The sequence below is a fragment of the Panthera leo genome, chromosome A2, assembly GCF_018350215.1.
Source record: "Panthera leo isolate Ple1 chromosome A2, P.leo_Ple1_pat1.1, whole genome shotgun sequence".
Lineage (NCBI taxonomy): Eukaryota > Metazoa > Chordata > Mammalia > Carnivora > Felidae > Panthera > Panthera leo.
In genome coordinates this window covers 69809561-69835512 of record NC_056680.1, presented here as the reverse complement: position 1 = coordinate 69835512, position 25952 = coordinate 69809561, and the positions used below count along the sequence as shown (strand labels likewise).

Sequence of the window (25952 nt, the reverse complement as noted above, 5' to 3'; positions counted from 1 at the left end):
TATCTTTCATTTAACATGTTATAATATTACTATAAATTACTGTACTTTAGAAAATTATAAACTATTCTATCATATGCATTTACTACAATGTACCTAACCTATTGTTGAGCATTTAGGTAAGGATATTTATTAACGTACACTTTAGAATGGAGTTACTGGATCAAAGATACAGAAGTTTTGAGGACCTGAGACAGGGGGGCTGGATTCTTGCTTAGATAGGCCTTTTTAAAGGAGTACCTATTCCTAGATTGATCCTCAAGCTTAGCCTGTCCATAAATTCTGTTCTGTTAGTATCAGGAATGATTGGTTCTTAGGAATTGTATAGAAGTGAACTAAACTAATGTATAATGGAAATTAGAAGCACAGCATGGAGGTATGGAAGTCATTAGTGCTGTTTGCCAAATAATTCTCCACCTCCAGACACACTATAGGATTGTCTCCTGCTGAGACATGAGTCTAGTCCTGATGAGGAGTGGGGTTTGCAAGACAATGCTTATTTGCTGGAGGAAGACACTCCAGAGTTCTCTTTTCTCCACTGTGGCTGGCAACTTTTGAGGGGATGTCTGTTCCATCAGCCTGGCTTCTTGAATAACTAATGAGCAGAGGCCTCTGCCAGTCCTCCGTGGCAGAGTGAGCTAGGAACAAAACTTTACCATCAAAAGTCACTGAAACTCGGAATTTGGTTGTTAATGCAGCACACCGTAACCCATCATCACCGTACAAAGGAGATTTTAACATTAGCACGCTTAACAAATTTAATCTCTGTAATTAGAAATCAACTAAAGTTAAAAGATTCCTATTAGAAATGAATCACAATAAAAAGAAATAATTATCTATTTCAGCTGTTACACAGCCCTTGCTTAAGAGTACTGTGATGTTCAGTATCATTAACACTCTCTTCCCCAGATAGTCTGAGCTGGGCAATGCCAACAGGTACCTCCCTCTCCTTTCCTACACTTTATTTTTATTTTTATGTTTTTACTTATCAAGTTTTATTTTAATTCCAGTGTGATTAATATACCGTGTTATATTAGTTTCCAGTGTACAAGATAGTGATTCAACAATTCCATAGATCACCCTGTACTCATCAGGACAAGTGCACTCCTTATCTCCATCACCTATTTCACCCATCCCCCCACCCACCTCCCTTCTGGTAACCATCAGTTTGTTCTCTACAGTGCAGAGTCTGTTTCATGGTTTGTCTCTCTCTTTCTCTCTCTTTTTTCCCCTTTGCTCATTTGTTTTGTTTCTTAAATGCCACATATGAGTGAAATCACATGGTATATGTCTTTCTAGGACTTCATGTAACATTACTTTCTCTAGCTCCATCCACATTGTTGTAAATGGCAAGGATTTCATTCATTTTCATGGCTGAATAATATCCCATTATTCCATGAATGAATAAATAAATATATATATATATACACGCCACATCTTCTTTATCCATTCATCTAGCAATGGACACATGGACTGCTTCCATAATTTGGCTATTGTAAATGATGAAGCAATAAACATAGGGGTCATATATCCTTTTGAATTAGTATTTTTTTAATTTTTTGGGTAAATACACAGTAGTGCCATTACTGGATTGTAGGGAAGTTCTATTTTTAATTTTTTGAGGAACATCCATGCTGTTTTCTACAGTGGCTTCACCAGTTTACATTCCCACCAGTAGTATACAAGGGTTCCTTTTTCTCCAAATCCTCATCAACATTTGTTGTTTCTTGTGTTGTTAATTTTAGAAATTCTGATAGGTGTGAGGTGATATTAAGTTTTGATTTGCATTTCCCTGATGATGAGTAGTGTTGAGCATCTTTTCATGTGTCTGGATGTCTTCTTTGGAGAAATGTCTGCTCATATTTTCTGCCCATTTTTAAACTGGATAATTTGTTTTTGGGGTGTTGAATTTTAAAAGTTCTTTATGTATTTTGGATACTAACCCTTTATCGGATATGTCATTAGCAAATATCTTCTTCCATTCCATAGGCTGCCTTTTAGTTTTATTGACTATTTCCTTTACTGTACAGCAGCTTTTTATTTTGATGTAATCTCAATAGTTTATTTTTGCTTTTATTTCCCTTGCCTCAGGAGATACATCTAGAAAAATTTTGCTATACCTGATGTCAGAGAAATTACTGCCTATGCTCTATTCTAGGATTTTTGTGGTTTTAGTTCTCACATTTAGGTCTTTTATCCATTTGTGAATTTATTTTTGTGTATGGTGTAAGCAAATGGTCCAGTTTGATTCTTTTGCATGTTTCTGTCCAGTTTTCACAATATCATTTGTTGAAGAGACTATCTTTTTCCCATTGCATATTCTTTCCTCCTTTGTCAAGATTAATTGACCATATAATTGTGGGTTTATTTCTGGGTTTTCTATTCTGCTCCATTGATCTATATGTCTATTTTTGTGCCAGTACCATGTTGTTTTGATTATTAAAGCTTTGTAGTATGACATGAAGTCTGGAGGTAGTTTTTCTCCAGTTTTGCTTTTCTAAGATTCTTTCGCTATTCAAGGTCTTTTGTGATTCAATACAAATTTTAGGATTGTTTGTTCCAGTTCTGTGAAAAATGCTAGTATTTTGATAGGCATTGCATTAACTCTGTAGCTTGCTTTGGGTAATAGAGACATTTTAACAATATTTGTTCTTCTAACCCATGAGCATGGAATGTCTTTCCATTTCTTTGTGCCTTCTTCAATTTCTTTCATCAGTGTTTTACAGTTTTTAGACTTTCACCTCTTTGGCTAAGTCTTTTCCTAGGTATTTTATTATTTTTGTTATAATTGTAAATGGGATTGTTTTCTTAACTTCTCTTTCTACTGCTTCATTATTAGTGTATAGAAATGTAACAGATTTATGTACATTGATTTTGTATCCTGTGACTTTACTGAATTCATTTATCAATTCTAGCAGTGTTTTGGTGGAATCTTTCGGTTTTTCTATATAGAATGCTATGTCATCTGGAGATAGTGAAAATTTTACCTCTTCTTTACCAACATGGATGCCTTTTTTTTATTTTTGTTGTGTGATTGCTGTGGCTAGAACTGACAGTACTATGTTAAATAATGGTGGTAAGAGTAGACATCCTAGTCTTGATCCTGACCTTAGGGGAAAAGCTGTCAGTTGTACTCCACTGAGTATGATGTTCACTGTGGGTTTTCATACAAAGCCTTTATTACGTTGAGGTATGTTCCCTGTAAACCTACTCTGTTGAGGGCTTGTATCATGAATGGATATACTTTGTCAAATGTTTTTTCTGCATCTATTGAAATGATCATATGGTTTTTTATCCTTTCTCTTATTGATGTGAAGTATCATGCTGATTGCTTTGTGAATATTGAACCACCTTTGCATCCCAGGAATAAATCCCACTTGATTGTCCTGAATGATTTTTGTAATGTATTGTGGAATTCAGTTTGCTAGTATATTCTTGAGGATTTTTGCTCTATGTTCATCAGGAATATTGGCCTGTACTTCTGTTTATTTGTTGTATCTTTATCTGGTTTTGGTATTAGGGTAATGCTGACCTCATAGAATAAATTTGGAAGTTTTCCTTCCTCTTCTATTTTTTAGAATACTTTGAGAATAATTGATATCAACTCTTCTTTAAATGTTTGATAGAATTTCCTTATGAAGCCATCTGGTCCTGGACTTTTCTTTGTCGGGAGTTTTTGATTAGTGATTCAATTTCCTTGAATTGGTCTGTTTAAATTTTCTGTTTCTTCCTGCTCCAGTAGGTTATGTTTCTAGGAATTTATCCATTTCTTCTAGGTTGTCCAATTTGTTGGCATAAAATTTTCGTAATATTCTCTTATAATTGTTTACATGATGTTAGGTGTTATTTCTCCTCTCTCATTTGTGATTTTGTTTATTTGAGTTCTCTCTGTCTCTCTCTATCTCTCTGTCTCTGTCTCTCTCTCTCTCTCTCTTTCTCTCTCTCTCATGAGTTTAGCTAGAGGTTTATCAATTTTATTGTTTTTTTTCCAAAAAAACAACTCCTGGTTTCATTGATCTGTTCTATTGCATTTTTTTTTTTTAGTATCTATATCATTTCTTTCTGCTCTAGTCTTTATTGTTTCCTTCCTTCTGCTGGGTTTGGGTTTTGTTTGTTCTTCTTTTTCTGGCTCCTTTAGGTATAAGGTTAGGTTGTTTATTCCTTTTCTATACTCTCATTGCTGGCCATGCCAACTCCTGATAGTCACAATCTTCTTTAATTGTTGTTGCCTTTATTTTAAAAGTCATAAGGCATGCTACTTTAAAAATGAACAATTTAGAATCAAATGAAAAAGGTCCTGCTTTCTGTCCTCCCTACTAGCCTACCTCCTTGGGTTGAGTTTGGAGTAAACCCATCCAGGCATTTTCTTTGCAGTTCCAGGTACAAATGCAATCCCACTCTTCATATTCTTAACATCTTGCTTTTTTACTTTGTTTTTCAATTATCTATTCATGTTGGTGCATATTACATGTTTCTTTTGAACGATAGCAGAGTTGTCAATTTCAAAGATTTAGTATCCTTAATTTAACTGGTTTCCTGTTGATAGACATTTTTGGCCTTTCCAGTCTTTTGCTACTATTAATGCTCCAGTGAACGTCCTTATAAAATGTATAATTTGCACACTTGTGCAAATTAATTCAGAGGAAAAATTCCAGAATTAGAATTCTGAGTTGCGGGGAATTTGCAGCTTAAACGTCAATAAATATTGTCGATTCCTGTCCCAAAGGTTGAATCAATTGAATGAGATTGTACATCAATACAGTGTGAGAGTTCTCTTTCCACTGTCAAGAATGCAAGGTACTATCAAATACTTTAAATCTCTGCCATTATAATCATTAAAAAAGGGTATTTTGTTCCGGTTTAAAGTGCATTTCCTTAATAATAGGTGAGTTTGTGCTTGTTCTTTCTTTAAATATGTTAATACCTTTAGTATAGTGAGGCTTAAGTGGACTCTTTCTCCTTAAGGTGAGTTGTTTTTATTATTTGAATATCAGAGAATAGCCTTATTTTTAAGCATTGAAGAAGTACCTCAATATTACTGTTATTCATTTACTGAATAAATAGGGCTCACAGCATTTCTAAGACCTTGATATATATATTGCCACTGGGATGTTTTATAATGACTTCATCCAAGGCAGATGGACTGGGAATTGGCCAGCCCTTGCACCTCTCAGTTAATTGATGTGACATATAATTTCATTGCAGCAATTCAGCTTTGTGTCCTTGCCCACTGATGTACTGGAAATTGAGGTGAAAGACAAGTTTGCTAAGAGCCGCCCCATCATCAAGCGCTTCTTGGGAAAGCTGTCGATGCCCGTTCAAAGACTCCTGGAGAGACACGCCATAGGGTAAACCTGTGACTGAGACCTCACTATCACTAAGGCTTCAGTGAGCAGACAAAGGGAGGCCTGCAAGCTGCAATAATATAGTCTCATGGTGGTATTGAATCTCTTTGGCTTCTTCCATTAATTTTGTTGCTCGAGCCACAACATTCAATTAAACAAACCCTTACCTTTCCCCTTTTCTGTACCACTGGTTACTTACACAAGACAGCAGAAAATCCTAAGACAATATTGAAAGAAGCCCTTAATGAGGCATTTTTCTAGACAGGTAGAAATTAAAAATTTGTTTTACCATGAAGAATATTATTTCTGCTTGTGGGATTTAATCATTTGAGATGTTTGTATTACAAGATCAAATGCTAGGTTACTAGAGTAGAGAGACTTAGAAAATGCTAGATAGTATGTATGAAATTTTAAAAGCATGAATTGTCATGGGCAACTGCAATTATGTTACTCGCAGAATTCAGTTGTATATAAGAATGTTTCTGTATCTTTTACATTCATCTCCACTCATGATTCTCATTAAAGTGAACTCTAACAGGTAAAATATTTATATATAATATATGTTTCCTTAGTTAACAGCTACTCTATTTGAAAACACTGGGTATGGCTCTCTGGCCATAAATGTATGCTATGCTATACAATGTAATCCTTAGAAGGATATCAAAGGAATGAGGAGAATTTACAGAATTTCCAAGTGTCTTCAATTAAAGCTTTTTGGATTTTCAGGACTTTGGAATCACTAATGATTATCATGGAGACACTTAATTAGAACCACGTGTACAGCTATATGCATATAGACATGCCATTAACTCTCAAGCCAAAGGTAGAGACATTTATGGAGCTACAACCATGTGTCAAACACAGGGTTTGCACTTTCCATTTATGGAAATCCTCACAGGATTAAACAAGCAAACAAATGTACATAAAGAATGCAAAGCAGTCCCTGGTACATAGAGACTAAACTGCTCTAAACTGTTCATTTTTTTTTAAATAGAATATTACATGATTTTTAAAATAAAGGCAACTCAGAAGGCTCCCTCAATTCCTTTGCCTGTAACACCCCAGCCCTTCAATGGCTCTCTGTTTGCCCTGAAGTCCTATAAACAGACCAGGGTGGAGTTTCAAGGTCTATATATGGGGCCGTGATGTTGGTGTAGTTGGACACCAGCCTACAAGTCTTGCTTCGGTCCATCCTGCAGCAGGCCACCTTCTAAGCACTCCACAGCTCCTCACATGGAGGAGGATACTCCAGTAACCATGATGGCATATTTTGTTAGACATTACATATATGTACCGCAAGATATGTATCTGTTGCTGGCAATGTCCATTATTAAGGGCATATTTGGGAAATACCAGCCTGCACAGGAAAAGCAAGCAAAGATACCCATCTTTTTTGTTGTTATTGTTGTCTTTTGGGGGGCTTCTTTTGGCTTAGAACACAGGTTGGCAGGTAACTTTCTGTTAAGGGCCAGGTAGTAAATATTTTAGGTTTTGTAGACCATATAGTCTCTGACTACTCAACGCTGCCATTGTAGCATGAAAGCAGCCCCAGATGGTAAGTAAACTAATAAGCATGACTACATTCCAATAAAGCTTTTATTTGGGGAACTGAAATTGGAATTTCATACAATTTTCATGTGTCACAAAATATTATTCTTCTTTTGCTTTTTTCCCCAACCATTTTAAAATGTAAAAAACTCATGGCTTTATAAAAATAGGTGGTGGGCCAAATTTGGCCCCTGGGCTGTAGTTTGCTGACTTCTGCTTTACAATATCCGAGAGGGATTTCCTTGAAGTTTTACATTGTTGTTGAGCAGATGTAATTTCCCATCTTTACCTTAAGACCATTTCCTATGTACCTGAGTGGATCATCACCTCCTATTAGCAGGGCCTCCCTGGGCTTGCCTACTTCACCCACTGGCATAGAAACCATGCTGTAGAATCTTTAAGGAGAGGTATTGACCAGATCTGTAATGGTGCTTATTTCCTTCTAGGGATAGGGTGGTCAGCTATACACTTGGCCGTAGGCTTCCAACAGATCATGTGAGTGGACAGCTGCAATTCCGATTTGAGATCACTTCTTCCATCCACCCAGGTATTTTTGGCATGAATTCATGTCTTGTCCTAGCAGAGGGTCAGTGTGTTCCTTTCTCTAAAATACAATAACCGTGGTTCTCTCCAGACATGTCCTAGGTTTTGTGGTTCTCTCTCTTCTCCATTTGAGGCCCAGAAGCCAGTGATCTGTTCTGGAAACCAGATTGCTGTCCCCTTGATTGAGAGGCTCCTCTTCATTCTGGTGACCCAAAGGTAGAGGGTTAGACAGTGGAGTGGGAATTGACAATGAGGCCAACGTGGGTATGGAGCCATGTCTGATTTATCATTTTACTTCCAGCACCCACATAGGAGGTGCTCAATAGATACTTAATCATTACATACATGAATGAATGAATGGATGAGAAAATGAGTGAATGTGATACATGTCATATTATTGAAAAACTATTATTATCCAATGGATTTATCACAATGAAAAACATAAGTTGGACAGAAAATTTCAGAATCATCCAGTGTCCAGTTTTTCAAGCCAAAACACATTTCCAAATAAGAATGATGAGATGCCTCCTAATTCCACTTTAGCTCTTCTCCTGAACTCCCATACTAAGTGTAGATCATGCTGAGAATTAGCCAGTCCTTCTGGGCCACATTTACGAGTTGCCGTTAAAGCTAATGAGGCTTTGAAAACTCAGGGTCTGGAGTTTATCACTGCCCGCTCATTAAAGTCCTGTTGTACTTGTCTATGCCCAATATATAATGCAGATTGGAAGAAAACATGCTGTTTGGTCCTTTCACTCAGCCTTTTCTTCATCCTGAGAATAAAATTGACTCTTCCCTCACTGTAGCAAAAAAGAGGGCCTATGGCTCACCAAGAGAGATCATTCCTCTTGAATGAGTCAATTGCACTAGTGCTTTTGAAATGGGAAGTTCACACTGGGCTGGGGATCCAATAGATAAAGCACCTGGGAGGAAGGAGAACTAAACAGTGATTGCTGCTCCTTAAATGGTTGCTTGATGTGGAGATGTGTTTATTTTCCATCGCAATAACCTCCAAATATTGGTGGCCTCCGGGTCTGAGCTACCGAAGGACTGTGGTTGCTCCCATCAACTAGCCATTTTCTTCTCTGTAGTTGCTAAAAACCCAGCTTTCCCATTCTGCCACCTGGTGGACCCAGCCAGAGGAAACACTCTGAGCAAGTATTAACCTTAGCTGCCATGCGCAAGACCCTATAACCGCCCCCCCCCAAGTCTTCTCCGCAGTCTTCCGCCAAGCCAACATTGTTGAGCACCCGCTATGTGCCGGGAACTGGGTAGTTCTAGGCTTTGGATATTTTAACCAAAACTATGAATTCCCTTGAAACAGAATTCTGAAATATATCATGACAGCAAATTGTCATTAACAGAAGAAGTCCTTACAGATTTTTTTAGCAGAGCTTTGGCCTATGAGAAACCTTCATCCACCCTACATCCAATATCCTCACCAGAAATCCCTTAGGATGGCTTACATGGCCGGCAGAGTACACTAATACACTAACCCCACAATGCGCTCTTCTGGAAGAAATGACATTTTCTTCTCGCCCGCAGATGATGAGGAGATGTCCCTGAGCGCCGAGCCTGAGTCCGCGGACATTCAGGACAGCCCCATGAACAGCCTGTTGGCCAGCAGCCGCGGGGAGCCTCCCGGCGAGGCACCGGAGCTCCCCAGGGGCTCCAAGCCCGAGCCGCTGAGCCAGGGCAGCGCCGGGGACGCTGCCGGGAACGGGAGCCTGGAGCTGGCCGAGCCGGTTGAGGAAGCGGCAGGTACCAACGAGGCAGGAGACGACGGCGCGGGCTCTGTGGGACCTGACGGGGCTGGGGAGCTTCTGGGCCCGGGGCGTGAGGACGCCGAGCCCGCCCTGAGTGCGGAAGAACTGGCGGAGCGGCTGGAGCTGGGTGGGGAGGTGCCCCCACCGGGGCTGCTGGAGGACAGCGAAGGCCCGGGCGGCACCGGGGAGCCCGAGGCAGAGGAAGCGGCCACAGAGAGCCGGGCGGGGGGAGAGGAGGAGAAGGAGCAGGCGGAGGAGGAGGAGGGCGACGTGTCCGCCCTGGGGCAGGGGGAGGACAGGCTGCAGCTGCGGGCCTCGGTGAAGAGGAAAAGCAGGCCGTGCTCCTTGCCGGTGTCCGAGCTGGAGACTGTGATCGCGTCCGCCTGCGGAGACCCCGAGACCCCGCGGACACACTACATCCGCATCCACACCCTGCTGCACAGCATGCCCTCCGCCCAGGGCGGCGGCGCGGCGAGCGACGACGGCGCCGAGGAGGAGGCCACCCTCCAAGACGCCTCGGAGAAAGACGGGCTCAGCGAGGTGGACACGCTAGCTGCCGCGCCGCCTCCCCTCGAAGAGGATGGGGAGGAACTCGAGGGGGCTACTCCAGGCACGGCGACCCCCGGCCACTCCGGCCTGACCAACGGCCTGGGCCCGGACGGCGACACGCTCCCCAGCACAGGGAGTGAGAGCGACTCGAGTCCCCGGCAGGGCGGGGACCACAGCTGCGAGGGCTGTGACACGTCCTGCTGCAGCCCCTCCTGCTACAGCTCCTCGTGCTACAGCACGTCCTGCTACAGCAGCTCCTGCTACAGCGCCTCCTGCTATAGCCCCTCCTGTTACAACGGCAGCAGGTTCGCCAGCCACACCCGCTTCTCCTCCGTGGACAGCGCCAAGATCTCTGAGAGCACCGTCTTCTCGTCGCAAGACGATGAGGAGGAGGAGAACAGTGCGTTCGAATCTGTGCCCGACTCGGTGCAGAGCCCGGAGCTGGACCCGGAGTCGGCAAATGGCGCCGGGCCGTGGCACGACGAGCTGGCCGCCCCCGCCGCCAGCGTGGCAAGAACCGTGGAAGGTCTGGAATCCCCCGTGGCAGGGCCAAGCAATCGGAGAGAAGGTTAGACCTCAAACCTGATCAGAGTGAGAATAGGACCAGCAGGGGGACACAGGTCTCACCAACATGGTTTAAAAACAAGTGAGAGGATCAGTCTCCAGTGGGGTTGCTGGGGCAATGTACGCCTGTCCTGTACATGTATGTGTGCATGCGTATATGTGTATGTAAGTATTCGTGACTGTGAAGAGCAGATATCCACCACCTCTCAGGTAGACACCAAGAATCACAACTAGCACACTCATGTGAGTGTGCACTTGTATGTGTGCATCTCTCTTTTAACTAATCATTAGAACTGGTTAGTGTACATGTTACCTTTCTAGTCTTGACAGTGACCAGAGCACCAACAGGAGTATCTCATGATATAAGCAGAAAATATTCATCAACATTCAGTGGATAATGTATAAATACCTGCTCACTTCCCAAAACATACTGAAGATTAGCAATAAATGTTAATATAAATTGAAAGAACATTGATTTTACCTCTGCTTTAGAATTTAACTTAGCCTGTGTACATATGGATATGTATAGCTTACATATATTTGTCATTATTTCTGTCTGCTCAGTTCTCGTTATTGTTGGTTTTGTTTTTTTGTTTTGTTTTTGTTTTTTTTTTTACTATTATTCAATCCAAAAACAAAAACAGTTCACCCATTTCTCTCACCCCCACTCCCCCCGGCAACCATCAATCTGTTCCCTGTTCTCTTGAAAAACTACAAGACAGTAATGAAAGAAATTGATGAAGACACAAATAAATGGAAAGGTATTCCATACTGATGGATTGGATGAATCGATATTGTTAAAATGTCCATGCTACCCAAAGCAGTATTATTGCAAGATTGCAAGATTCCATGCAATCCCTATCAAAATTCTGATGGCATGTTTCACGAAAATAGAACAAACAACCCTATAATTTATATGGAACCATGAAAGACCCCAAATAGACAAAGCAATCTTGAGAAAGAAGAACAAAGCTGGAGGCATCATGTTCTCTGATTTCAAACTACATTACAAAGCTATCGTAATTAATTACGGTTTTGTTTTTTGTTGTTTTTTGTTAGTTTTGTTTTGTTTTGGCTATTTTGGCTAATGGAAGGAAAAATAACAGGAATTCGTAAATTGCTTTGTTTCAAGTGGGATTCTAACCTAAAAGCTGCCACCTTCAGGTTTAAAATGTATTCAGTATTTTAACTCAAGATGTTTCTTCTTAGTCATGCCTGTGGAATCGTGTGTAAAATTAACTCACATTTCTTTATCCAGAATTGGGAACCATTTTCCAGTCAAGTGACAGTGACATGGGGGAAATAATTCAAAGGGCACAAAATAATATGAAATAATTCAGTTGTTTTAAGAGCAAAAAATATAGATTCTGCTATTTTTCTGTTCTACTGCTTATATTAGCTTCCAAACAAAGGTGGTGGTATTGTCTCTAGATTGTAAGCTCATCAAGGGCCAGAACTGTATTTTCTTTATGTTTCATTCTTAGCACCTACACAAATGCCTGACACCTGTAAATTTTTATAGGAACCAAAATGAGCACAAAAATTCATCCTGAGTATTTAGCCATGCCCAATTCTACATTTCAGAAAGTGGTACATGGGCTAAGGAGAAGTGCGAGGAGACTGGAAAAGAAAGAGAAACACAGAGAGGAAACCATAGCGGCATAGAATAGGAAAAGGCACAATTGAAAACGGGACAGACAATTCCTTTCTTTAATGTGGATGTTTTGAGTCCCTTTGTTCTGGGCCAGATGCTATGTGCTGAGCACAGGGAGATGGATCAGTGTCAGAACCTGTGAAAGGTGCTCAGTAATTATTAACAATTAAAAATAAGTATAGTATAAGGAGATTTGGGGATACACATAAAGGGCGCAACTAGGAGCTGGCAGGGATATTTTAGTCCAGAGGTCGGCAAACTTTTTTTATAAAGGGCCAGACAATAAATATTTCAGGCTTTATAGATCAAGAGATAAAATTAAGCAACTCTTCTCACCAAAGGCTACTCTTTTTTTTTTTTTTTTTTAAACAGTTTTACCTAGCTCAGAGCCATATAAAAACAAGGCCAGATTCGTAGTTTGTCAACCTGCTGCAGCCTATGGTATATATTTTGACTGCTGTGTTGGGAGACAACCCACATATGATTAGTTGAAAATTGGCTCAGTAAACAATTGCCTTCATATATAAAGGCATTATGAAAACAAAAACAAAACAAAACAAACAAAACATGCCTTTGAGGGACTAACAGCCCAATGGGGGAAAACTCCTCTTTAACAGAAAGGACAGGAAAGCATTTCAGAGACCTAGTGGAAGTCTTCACAGGGAAGTTTTCTAAAGACATTTCTGAATTCCTGAATTCTGCAGACTATAAACTCAGAAGAGGTTAAGAAGCACCTACAGGCTTCACTCAGGTGGTTGCAAGGGGCAATCCGAAGATTCCTGAGACTGTCAATCTCACGAAGGCTGGGCATATGTTGGCGCGTGACTTCTTCACAGCCCATCTTCTCCCCTGTCAGCAGTGAGCCCCTGAGCTACCTGTGTCAGTGATGTGGCTCTGTCCCTCACTGGCACATGCTCTGAGAAAGCAGGGCTTCACCACAACCCACCCGATATTTGCACAAGAATCTTCTTCCACAAGAATCACTGGTGCCCCTTTACTGTGACTTCTAAGATTGCAAATTCTTTCAGTTAACTTAGCAAAGGTAGACTTACCATACCCATGCCCGCAAGACTGCATCTGCAGCAATTTTGGGAAGATGTGTTCTGTATCTGTTTTTTGCTTTTTTTCCCCCCTCTGTGAAAACCTCCTTTTTAACCTCAACATAAAATACTTTTTTAAAAAATTGTCTGCAGATCGAATGAAAAGAGCAATATAAAGTTGTGATTTGAGCTCGGGCCCTGGAGTCAGGCCTCCTGGGTTTAATTCAGCCCCGCCACTTTCTGGCTGTGATACCCAAGCCGAGTTACCTGAGTGCTCTATGCCCTTGTCTGAAATGGGTGCAGAGGTAGAATCTATTTCAAAGGCTTGTGGGAAGGATTAAATAAGATAATACATATGAAGCGCTTGACTCTCGTTGAGTGAGGGTTCTTCCAAGCAGATAAGCAGTGAGGCTAACTTTTTAAGTGGAGTATGTTTCCTTCTCAGGGATTCTAGCAGCTCTGAACACTTGCTTTGTGTTTGAGGCAAGGGTGAGTGTGTGGAGCCGTGGCCTCTGCAGAACAGAATCGCTTGCTTCTTTCGTGCGCTCCATCCATTCAGTAGGCTGAGCTGCGCCCGTCACATCATTGCATTTGCTTGGGTTTCACGAGCAGGCGGGGTCAGCTCCATTAACCCCAGCGAGCGGCAATATTATGTTTCCACTAGCTTGGAGGAGTAATTAACCTGATTGGTTGAATTAATTACAAGAGGTAAGTTTGTTGTTCTTTTTAAGAAACCAAATTGAAAATGCAGCAGCTGGTGACATAACAACTGTGCCATTGCTTTTTAGTTTCTGACACGAAACACCTACAACGACAAACATGAGTGTGAGATCCACTAAAAACAGAACCCCTATCTGAAGCAGGAGTCAGTTCATAGGAGCTGTGCACTGAGACTCCACCCCAGGATTTGAGTCACATACCAAAGTTTGCACAAGAAACCATGCTATATACTTAACATTTAAAAGGATCCGTTGTTCCTGAATACATCTCTGTTTTTGCTTTACAGTTAGCTCTAGGAATCAAACTGCCAAATTCAACCTGCCTAACTTCCTTCCTAATTAATTTCATCAGTTTTATGGATCCAGAATGAGAAGAAATTACCGTCCTTTCCATGTATGGACATTCTAGGAAGTTTTTGAAATGTGAGATCCCATAAAGATCTTAACCACCGTTTTTCAGTTTCTACCCTTTTTGACTCAAGGGATAATGGAACACGTGATATTTCCATCAGCCATGGAGGGCAGAAGAAGGAGAAGGCCTGACCTTTGTCCTCTGGCTAATAGGGTCTATTTTGAGAGAGCCATGAGCGTGTGAGCTGGAGGGATACCAGTCTGAATGGGGGCTGTCTCGTGGCCCTTCTAGCTCTCCAAAGGTCAAGAGCAATTGCCTCTGATAATATGCCCTAAACAGCTGGTGAGTTGGCCTGCCTTCCACATAGCCACTCTCATGCAGTATTACCAGGACCTGAGGATGTCATGAGATAGGAACATCATTTTAGGACATTGTTCAGTCTATTATAAGTGTGAATGACAATAATATCAGCTATGTCTATAATAATTGAGGCATGCATTCTGTGGATATGTCTACTTCTAAAATCTCTCCATGTCCGTCTTTCTTCCTTCTATCCCACTTCTGTGTTTCAAGTTTTCCTGTCTCAGTCTTCCTGCCTCTTATCTACTTCCTTCGTCTCTTGTCCTTTTCTCTTTCCAGAGCACCCTGACTTGTCTGGTTTTTCCTCAAGATAATCTGGAACAATCACAAGATTCCATACCTGCTTGGCTCCCCACCCCAGCCCCTACGCTCCCATACTACAGGAATATGCCTTCTTGGCCCACCAGTTTCTCAGCCCCATCTTGGAAAGGCACCATCTAAGAATCTCATTCCAAAAACAAAACCTGAAAAACAGCATCTTAGCAGCCCTGTGATGAAACCGATCCAGATAAGGACCTATGGTTTTACACTGGCTCACCGAGTTTTATGGGACCTTAGAAATGCCACACTTCCCTCAGACAGGCCTGTTTCTTTAGCTGGGCTAGAGTCAGGCTCTGCTCATTTTCTTTTGTGTCCCTGTCTGATGCCACCTTCCCATCAAAGAAAAGTCAGGTGGTTATAGAATCAGACCCTGATCCCCACATATTGGTCTGTGTGGTACAGATCATAGTCATGAAGTGTTTATTTTCTTTGGGGTTTGAAACAAAAAAGTGCCCTCTACTCCCTCTCTCATGAATGACTGTGAATGTAGCAAACTGACATAAAAAACAGATTTCCCATCCTGGGATTTTTTTTCTTGTACTAGTTTGTTTTACAGTCATGCGTTTTTGATGGCGTTGCTGCAGCAATGAGTGAATCTGAATGTCTTGACTATCTTGTCCGTAGGTGAATGTCCTATACTCCATAATTCCCAGCCAGTAAGCCAGCTTCCTTCCTTGAGGCCTGAACATCATCACTACCCAACAATCGATGAGCCTCTTCCACCAAGTAAGCTTTAGTTTTTAAAATCTATGTCTTAATTCTTCCTATCAAGTCTGAACAGGTCAGTATGAACTTGTATGTACACATCCAAACTCTTCCCCAACTCCATACTTCACACTGTGATCAAAAATCAATATGGCACCTACTACTATAAAAATGGGGCATTTTGGACTAATGATTTCAGTATGTGGTCTTGAAGAGATAACCCAGTATTTTCAGTGCCCCCTCACCTTCTGAAACAGAGAGTATTTCTTTATAAGACTTGACTAGTCCTTGCAAACTGCACCTGACCTTTAAGTCCTAAATTCTACTATTTCATATTTAAAAGTTCACAGGTCAAAATAGAATAATTCTGTTGTTCTCCATTGGACCTATTATGCCACAGGCACCTCCATATAATAAAACATTCCACCCAAGAGAATGAAAGAACTTGCGTTTTCCTTGCTATCAACTTCCATCAATAGGAGACAGTCTCAAATTTCTTCTGTAGTTCTTAGGGGTTTCCAGAAAAAAATATATACATATTATCTTTAGGGATGGTATTCCACATCATTTTCTGGTAACTGCAAAACGCAAAACTAAGAAAAAATGCCTATTCCCTGATGGATCGATTCTTGATAATGTGATATATTTTGCATTTGCACCATTCTTGTCCTATTCAGTTGTAATTTATCACTGACAAAGCAATAAATACCTTGAATATGTAAACATTTAAAAGAACACTGTATTTGTTTTGGGGGGGTCAAGGCAAACATTATGTTCTTTAACTTTTGATAACCGATTTCTTTATTTATACATTGATTTATGGATAGTCCACAAAAGACTAGTAAAATTTCAGTGTCTATACTTTCTACTTAGCACTTATGTAAAAATATCTATCACATGTTCTCTCCAGTGAAGGAACACTTTCCCCACAATAAATAACCTATCAATGCATGTATGCGTGAATTGACTTCCAATCCATGCAAGAGTAATAACTAGTTATGTACACAAACCTTGTAAATAATTGAATGTAAGTATATTTCAAAGAATTGCTTTATACAAGCTGCTTTCAATAATGAAAACAAGATCATAGATTTCAATTCTCTGTTCATGCAACCCTGAAAAATATTACAGAAGCTGATAGTGAAGCCTTATAACAATTTTCTAGGTAATCTCATATGGTACATGGATGACTTCATTACTGATATCCATTCAACAAATATTCATTAAATGCTCACTCTGTGTGAAGTACTATCTTAGGCAAACAAAACAGACCAAAGATCCCTGCCCTCATGGAGCTTATAGTCTAGCCTGACAGAGACCTATGAATAATAAGAAGAGTGAATGAGGCAATAGTATAACATGTTAGATGGTAATAAGTGCTATGGCAGAGCATGAGCAGAGCATGCTAAGGGGAATTTGGAGTATATGGTGGTGGCTGGTTTGCCATTTTAAATAGGGTGGTCAGGTAGGCTTCATTGAGAGGCAACATTTGAAGCTAGCCTTAGAGGAAGTAAAAAGGTTATCCTTGGGGAGGAAGAGCTTTCTGAGAAAAGAGAACTGCCTGCCTGGTAGGTTTGAAGAACAGCATGGAGGCAGTGTGTCTGGAATGGATTTAGGAAGGAAGAAAGCAGTGGCTGATAAGGTCAGGGAGATATCAGGGACTGGATCACAGAGGGCCTTGTAGATCACTTAAAAGCTTCGGCTTTTACTCTGAATAAAAGGGGAACATTGTAGATGTAGAGAAAAGAAATGACATTCTCTGACTTAGGTTTCTATGGTTGCTCTGTTGGCGTTAAATTTGGAAGAGGAAGGACAGAAGCATGAGACCCAACATAAGGTTATCACTGTGGCCCAGGTGAGAGGCAGTGGTGGCTTAGGCCCAGGTGGAAGCAGTGGAGGTGGTGAGGACTGGTCAAGTTCTAGACATATGTTTTGTAGGTAGATTTGTTGACAGATTAGATGTGATGTGTGAGACAAAGATAGGAATCAAGAATGACCTCAAAAATTTTAACCTAGAAGGATGGAGTTGCCCTCAACTGACATGGGAAGGGAAGGCTGATGATAGAGCATGTTTGGGTGGGAACGATCTGAAGTGTGGTTTTGATCAAGTTATACTGGAGATGTTATCCAAGTAGTGATGTCAAGAAGGCAATTGGATATGTGGCTAAAGTTCAAGGGAAAGGTCTAGACTACAAACATGATATTGCATTTGTTAAAGTAAAAAGAAAAAAAAGGGGGGAGGAACAGTTTCACAGGCTTTTGTTAGTATAATAACTAAAAATGATACATTATTAGGCTCTACATTGTTCCTAGACTTCTTGGAAAAGATATACTTCTGTATCTTATAGGTCTTTCAGTCATAAATGAATGACCCTAACTTGCCCCACCATCATGAAGGTAATCACTGGCAGAAATCTATTTACACAACACAGTCCTAAATCCATCAGGACATGCTGAGGCCTGAAATTCTGTCTTTCTTTACACAATATGTGAAAGCAAATTCTTTACAAAGCAATCCAGAAAATACACTTATAATCTATAAGTGTGCTTAGCTATTACTTTCTGAATATTTGTAAGAACTTAGCACTATGCATTTACAATTAGCACTATTTGTTGTTTAATATATTGACAGGATGGCCTGTCCACCTGGCTTGCCATCCTTTTCCATGAGAGATTTGGAAATATGGAAACTTGTACAGTGAAATTGTTATTACCACTGCGCTATTCTCTAATGTTTTCCCTAGCAAATTTCTGAGACTTGAGCCATGTCTTTGAAGGAATCCTTCCTTTACTATAGGAACCTGGAGGGCGGAGGCATTAGTTTCTCAGCAGTGTGTCCAGGGGACCTGGCATGGTGTCACTCCTAGAGAGTGTTGGGAGGAGTGTGTTTAATTGAACTAGAGACCACAATACTCTTCAAAGATTAATGTTCATTCTTTGTTGGAAGACAGTCATGTTGAATTCAAGAAAAAAAGTGTCCAATTGCTACTAATTTGGGAATCACTGAAATTCCAACATTAACTACCTAGTAGTTACACATATGCACAATTTCATCAGTGAGCTAATTAACATTTACAACTAACAGTTGAGCTGGATTATATAGTAAGCAATTTCAATCAACACCTCCTAGAATATAGTTATACAATCTGACTCCATTTTCCTTCAGTTTGTCTTAGATAAGGTAAATTTGGTGTTTTCTGGTATTTTGGTTTTCATTGGGCATTATTTGACAATTCCTCAGGTAAATGTCAGACATAAGCCACAATCTTCACAAACAGATGTACCATGCACATATAATACCAAAATTAAACCAAATACATTGATTTTTTTTCCTTAAGAAAATTGAGAGTTGCTATGTCATTACCTGAATAATCATTTTTTAATAGAATTGTTAATATCTGACCTACTCCCAAAAGCTATTGCTTTTTTCACTTAAAAAGCTGAATAGTTTCCCTCCATTTGCAGCCATTTTTGCTTTTTCTTCTTTAATCAAATGCATTTTTCAGCATAACTTTATCATGAAGCTGTTATTTCCAGCACGTTTTCACATGTGGACTCCAAAAGCTTTGCCCATTGCTGTACAGCAGACATTGCTCTTGTGTGTGAAGCTCAGATATGTATGTATTATTTCCAGCTCTTCCAGTTTCGAGGACTTTTCCACCCACCCACACACCCCCCCATATGTATTATGTAGTGTATCATCCATGCTTCTACCTTTCAGTCTGTTGGTTTTGAAATCTGAGAAGTAAAGGAATTTATCTTAGTCTTGGGCTCCCTCTGCTGTTTGCCATGGTTATTTATCAACAAAGAGGTATTTAAGCGCTTGATGTGTGTTAATAGTCGTTATTGGTTTTGTTTTGTTTTGTTTTGTCAAGAGATATTTGGCAGCCACAGGTGGGTTGAATATACACTGTGAACCTACAACTTGTCAAAAGGATGGTTTGAAGGGATCAAATCCGTCCATTCTTCCTCTCAAGAGGAATGGCAATCAATCAAGGTTGCTAAGTATTGAATAGAGGTCCTCTGAAGTTTCAGGTACAGTATCTTAGAACTGTAGTTAAAGGTGGTTTGAACATGAGGGCCATCATTCCCTCACCCACTAGTTGCTGTCCCTCAGATTTAGCAAAAAAAGGATTCTCCAGCATCAGACTGTGCACTCTCAGTGCAGGATGCTTCCAGTCTTCCAGCTGTAAGTTGAGTAGCCAACAAGACTGACATGATGGAAATTGTTAAAGGAAGAAATAAAGTAAATATCAGCCTTTCTCTTTAGAAAATGTTAGACTTTTTAACACAGGTCGTATTTGAGGAAACAGTTACTGTTTAAAATGGCCCAGCAGAGAGGCTGAGTCCAATAGGCTCTCTTTTGGAATGCCAATTCAATACCAGTACCTCAGAAGTCAGGGCAGGTGCTGTGAGCAGTGTCTGGCCTTCAGCCAGTAACCAATAGGGAGTTCTACCCACAGAAGACCCGGAAGTGGTATCTGTTTCACATGAATCAATAGTTTGTCCTTGATTTTTATTTTTGCCTTTTTATTACACACTAGACTGGGAAGCTCGCATTGACAGCCATGGGCGGGTCTTTTATGTGGACCACGTGAACCGCACGACCACCTGGCAGCGGCCGACAGCAGCAGCCACCCCCGATGGGATGCGGAGATCGGGGTCCATCCAGCAGATGGAGCAACTCAACAGGCGGTTGGTGATCAGCATGCAGTGAGCCCCTGTGAAGCACTGGGAAAGGAGAGTGGCAGCCAGAGAAGCCCCCTCTTACACTTTTCTGCTCAGATTGTATGAGGAGACTGGGAAGTAATTATGTATCTTAAGAAAACCATTTACAGTAGGTACTTGGGAAGCTAGACTCAGAATTTAGTGGCAGGAGCCAAGCTAAAGTCTGAATGTCATTTAAGCATAGACAATCCTCTGAACTTCTTGATGGCACATGCTTGAAACGAGGTGTTCTTAAACCAACAGCCCCCAGAACGCCCGCCCCCTGCCCAGTATTTTATGAGGGTGCCCCTATTCCATGAACCGTCCAGAAATTGTATGCAAAATTATATATGGATGCACATTTTTCTGTCCGACTGGTCCATATGAGACTCTCAAAAGGGTCCAGAACTCAAACAGCTGAAAACATGCCAAGGATGGTTCCATAGAATATTAAAAGCTGCCTGGAGAAAAACAAAAAACAAAAAAAAAAACACAAAAAAAACCCTGTTCTAAATCACTGTATTCATGTTTGCGCTGGTCTCCTAATTGCTATATACTCAGGAATAGTAATTCCTAAAAAGTTTTCATCTTAGAAAAAGAAATCTTTAAAAACAGTTTTTGAGAATTGTTTTGTCTAAAAGCTAGACCCTTACTTAACTTGTAAAGATGCCATTTTGTTTTTAACCTGTAAATGAGACCCAACATAACATTTCTCTCATGCTGTAAGCTAGCATGAGCATCGTATGACCTCTTGCTTCAGGCCAAGACTGCAGCTTTGGGATACTTTTAGTAGCCAGGAATGCAAACTTCACCTGTCTCCACATGCCATCTCATTAGTACAAAATAAAGGAATGGTTGGGAGGAATTATAAAGAATAAGGAGCCCCATGGGCTTGAGGGACACATCTCTTGATAACAGATTTCCTTTGGAAATTAACTGTATCAGCCAGAAAAATAAAGTGGACAGTTTAGTCCTATGAAAAAATACACAGAGACAAAAAATTTCAACTTCTAGTTACTGTTGTACACAGAGCAGCATGATTTGGTAAAAATCATCAGGATTCTTTAATTGCTTGAGCATTGGGAAGACATTCACTTTCCACTTTTTCTCCATCAGTAGCCGAGTGTTTAAAGTCAAAATGAGAATCAGGAAGGATTTTCATTGGCAGTGCATTTCTCTACAGTCATTCCCACAGAAAGAAAACACATTACAAGAGGAACATGTGATAACCCAGTTTTACTAGATATGAATGCACCAAAACTCCATGGGAGAGTCCTTTCATGATGATTGCAACCAAACTCCTGTAAATAAAAATGTAGAGGACACAGCAAGCTCATTTTACGTAGAGCCCGGGTTGAAATTCCATAGGCAGAAATAGTCTCTAGGTCTGTCTTGCCAGAACAGAGAGGCTGAAATTGGGAGAGCATCACCAGGCTATATCTATGAGAGGTGCAGTTTGAGCACTAGAAGAAAACAATAAATCAAAGCAAAGTAAGCACCTTGACCTCTGACATAAAAATCCATGAAAGTTCATCATGTTCGTGTTGTATAATATAAAAATTAGTCCAAGTCCATCCTGAATCAGGCCTCTAGAGAAGTTCTGAAGGCTTTAATGTGTAAATTCCTGTGCCCTCCATGGAGCCCAACACTCTGGGAGAGGCAGCCAGACTTTGCGGAATAGGAAGTTGTGTTTTGCTGCATCCATCTGGACAGATAAAAAGAAAAGGAATTTAAAGATTTGAGAAAGTACTTATTTCTTGTGAAAAAGCCTGCTTAGGGAAGGAAAGGTCAGATGACCTTGAGATAAGTATTCAGGCTCTTCAGCACTTATCTTAAGCTATCACTTTGAAGCATGTACGGTTTTTTAGTGATTTGGCATGATAACAGCAGCCACAGAAAGTATACTGCCAGTCTTTTCCCCATCACGGATGTGATCAGTCACGGGGGTCAGTTTTTGATAACCTGCAGTTGGTTATCGGGAGGAGTTTACAACCATCACTGTCTAACAGCAAAACGGAAATATTGTCAGTGTTGCAAGAAGATGTAGGGGAGGAAAACTTCCTAAGGAAGGAAACTTCTAGGTTCTTGACGTAAGATTAACATGAGAAAAGCAAACTTAATTTCTTATGGATGGGAGCTCCTAGAAATATGAGACTCAAAGAAGTGACCAAAGCAGACAGCTTTTATATCTTTTAGAGAAAGAAACATTTGGGGTGGGGCAGGGGATGAAGAATTGACAAGACAAAAAAGTTTCGGCTTGGGGTAATAAATTAGTGAAGAGTAACAAGGTTTGTTTACACAGTCTTCCCCACCCTGATTCCCTATCCCTGGTGATAAGGATGACTTCCAGCCTCCGGGTACAGGAAGGGTGCCCTTCACAAGGCGAATTCATTTCCTGCTTTCAGGAGAACAGAGGAGGGTCAGAGTGTCCTTCTGCACTGGCTGGTTTTTAAGTAACTTTAATTCAAAATAATCAATATGCCAAAATGGCATACTTTAAGGTGGCCTGCCCTGGACCCCATCAAAGGAGTTTCCCTGGACTCCTGACAGCATGATTGTGAAAGTCAGGTGTGTTTGTGCAAGGAGACACACACTGAGAAATGCAGACAGAGTGCACAAAGCAGCCTATGGTGACCACACTCAAACTTGGCCATTCCCCAAACTTAGCACACCCTTCCTAGCCTTTATAGCTTTGCCACGTGCTCCTACTGCACAGACGTCCCTCACTGTCTGCCTTCCACCTGGTATCCGTCTCCATTCTGCAAAGGCTCAATGAGAACATCGTGTGGTCCCGGAAATCTTCCCAGAACCCTCCAAACAGAGCCCGTGGTCACCTCTACTACAACCCTATGACTGATCGTGCCTGCCTCGAGCACAGTCCTTACCTTCCATCTTATTCTTCTCTGTATCCCTGCCAGTGCCTGGGATGGTGCCAGAGTTTAACAGGACTCAGTGTAAGACAGTTTCTCTAGTTAATTCTTACACTTTCAGAATATCCTGAATTAATTAAATTTACCTTCACAGATATTTATTGAGCAAACAGAAGATAGAAGTATATATTCGCATTTTAAATAATACACTTAAGGTTGGTTTTTTAGTTATTTGGATGAAGTTTTTCTATTATTGAGAAATGGAATTTTTAAATAGGAAAAAAAAGTGATGTATACATAACTCTTCCACCCCAAGGTTGACCTTTGAAAAAAATCTTACCTCTCTTTAATCTCCATGTACATGCACAGGACTTGCATAGTTGTGATGATAAAATATAGTTAGTTTTATATTCACATTTCACTTGCCACACTATAAGCATTTTCCTATTGCTACATAGCCTTAAGAGTATCATTTAGATGGTTGTGTAGTATTCCAATGAATGGATGTACTTTAGTTAATTTGCCATTTTATTGGATGTTTTCCTCGCTGCTTTTTATCACTATTTTGGATGAGGCTAAAGTTCCTGTTAAATATTAGTATTGTCTTATGTAGAATGTTTCCTGGGGGTTATAGTTCCAAAAGAGCAGGCCAAGGGGGATCACTGTGGTTTTGGTATTTGATATCAATGCCTAAATGTTTTTTAAAGTGTTTCTGCGGTTTCAGTATGCCAGCAACAATAGCTTTACTTGGTCTTGTCTGTTGGTATGTTTTTGTTGACTTAAGAGGTGCTCCTGGTATTTTGGTTCTTCTTTAGTTTCACTTCTTACAGGGAGGGTCAACTTTTGTTTCCTTAAGCTTTTCTTTTACCAAGTGTAGCTCCTCCCTTGAGAGTTGTGTGTTCTTGGGCTTTGTTTGGGTTTTGCTTGCTTTGGCTTGGTTTTGGAAGGTTTTTTCCTTGTTTGGTTTTGTGTGTGCCTGTGAGGGGAGGGCTGTTCATTTATAAATTAGATATTCCAGTTGTCTTTCTTACCAATTTCCATAAACTCTTTATATAAAATTTGGCCTTTTGCTGAAAAAAAAAAAAAAAAAGTCAGTGATGACACTGAAGGATGGTTCTTGATGAAATGTAAGAGAACCTGCTTTCTGACTCCCTCTCTCACCTTTAAAGCAGAGCAAGCCTCTAAGGCTGCCAACCTGCCCTTGCTGAGTGATCCCTCCACAAACTGCTGAGTGACCTTCTTCCCCAAAACTTCCCCTATACTTCAGCAAAGATCAGGGTGGTACCTGAAATTTGAGGCAGTAAGGCACAAGACAACCAAGGTCCAACTGCAGACACAGCAGGTTGCGAAATTACTGACATCTTCATCATCAAATGAGATCATATTTGTTCATTAAAATTCTCTTCTGTGGTCACTGCTCTTTGGGAAGGAAATGTGAGGCTACAACTTTGTCTAAGCTCTGTTCTGAGTATCTACTGCCGAGTAACAAACCACCCAAACCTGGTGGTGTAAAACAATGATAATTTATTGCTACCATCATTATTATTATCATTATTGTTACTTGTCATTGTTCTCATGGTTGACTGGGTTCAGTGAAGCCATTTTCTCTCAGGGTATCTTATGGTTGCAGTAAGAGTGGGCTGGGCTGGTGACCCATATATCTGGAGGTTCATGCTGGCTGTTGGCTGGGACCTCAGCTGTGACTGTCAGCCAGAATACCTACATGTGGACTTCCGTGTAGCCTGGGTTTCCTCACAGCATGGCTACAGCATTCCATTACAAACTGTCACTTACATTATTGTCAGTTAGTCAAGGTCACCACACGATCTTCCCAGACTCAAGGGGAGGGGGCATTGATTCTACTTCTTAAGAGATGAGTCTAGAAGGTTCTAGAAGAGCATGTGGGACTAAAAATATTATTGAACCATTTTTGGAAAATGCAACCTGCCATGAGTCATTTAGGGGATCCTCCCGACAGCAGCTCCCTTGATCTTTGGCAGGCCCCATGCCTCCCCTGGTCAAAGTTGCACACTTACTCCCACCATGGGGCACTCCCTAAGTTCCAACAAAGAGAACACCTCAGACAGCCATCCTTCCTGACCTTCCCCACAAGGGGGTAAATAAACATGGGTATTTCTCTGTACAATTCTTTGCTCATTCCTGCCCCCTCCATGTTTTCTTATTAGAGGCCTTCTCAGGAATGCCTCACAGTAACTGCTACAGGCGAAGGTGTCTTCTGACAGGTGTCAGGAGTGAGTGGCTGAGCCTCTCTAGATAAAATACAATGTAAAGAAACAACCAGTGATTCTTAAATGTAGATGTAGGTAATGCTACCTGAAGAACTTCTTAGAAATGCAGATTTCAATTTTATTTCAATATCTGCGATTATAACAGTTACTCAGCTGATTCTCTCCCAAGTGGTCAGTCTAGAGACCACACTTGAGAAAAAAATTCTTTTTTAAGGTCAGGGAAAGAGGTCACTGGTCTTCAGAAGCCCTGCCACAACAGACCTTGTCTATCATGGTACGTCCCCCTCGCCCCATGTTAGACTGCATTTGCAGACCTGGTTATTCACTGCTCCCCAGATTCTCGCTCTCCTCCTCTTCATACCTCTTCCTCTACCCTCATATCTCTTCCCTGGGCACAAGACTCATACAGCAACCATCGTTCCCTTGGCTGTTGTCACTTGTATGATCTTAACGACCTCCAAGTCAAGTATCCAAATCCACACCAAATTTTCCCTCCCCACCTGCCTGTCCTCCTCTTAAGTGTTGACTCCTTCACCTGCCTTCACAACTGTGTCCTCTGTCTTCAACCTCCACATCCAGGCAGGCCCCAAGTCCTATTGAGTCTACTTGTAAAATCACACAAATTCTATGGCTAAATTTCTCTTGAATTTGGCTTTTTCTCCC

At 40.8% G+C, this 25952-nt stretch overlaps 1 protein-coding gene across 1 annotated transcript in view; it reads left to right on the top strand.

Annotated features, from left to right (window-relative positions):
- The window catches only part of HECW1 (HECT, C2 and WW domain containing E3 ubiquitin protein ligase 1), a 401044-nt gene that overhangs the window by 284906 nt on the left and 90186 nt on the right, over positions 1–25952 (top strand). Inside the window, exons 11-15 of the mRNA XM_042914353.1 lie at positions 5203–5345; positions 7337–7437; positions 8979–10316; positions 15383–15484; positions 20008–20158. Coding sequence (XP_042770287.1) covers positions 5203–5345; positions 7337–7437; positions 8979–10316; positions 15383–15484; positions 20008–20158 — 1835 coding nt within the window. The remainder of the gene's footprint in view (positions 1–5202; positions 5346–7336; positions 7438–8978; positions 10317–15382; positions 15485–20007; positions 20159–25952) is intronic.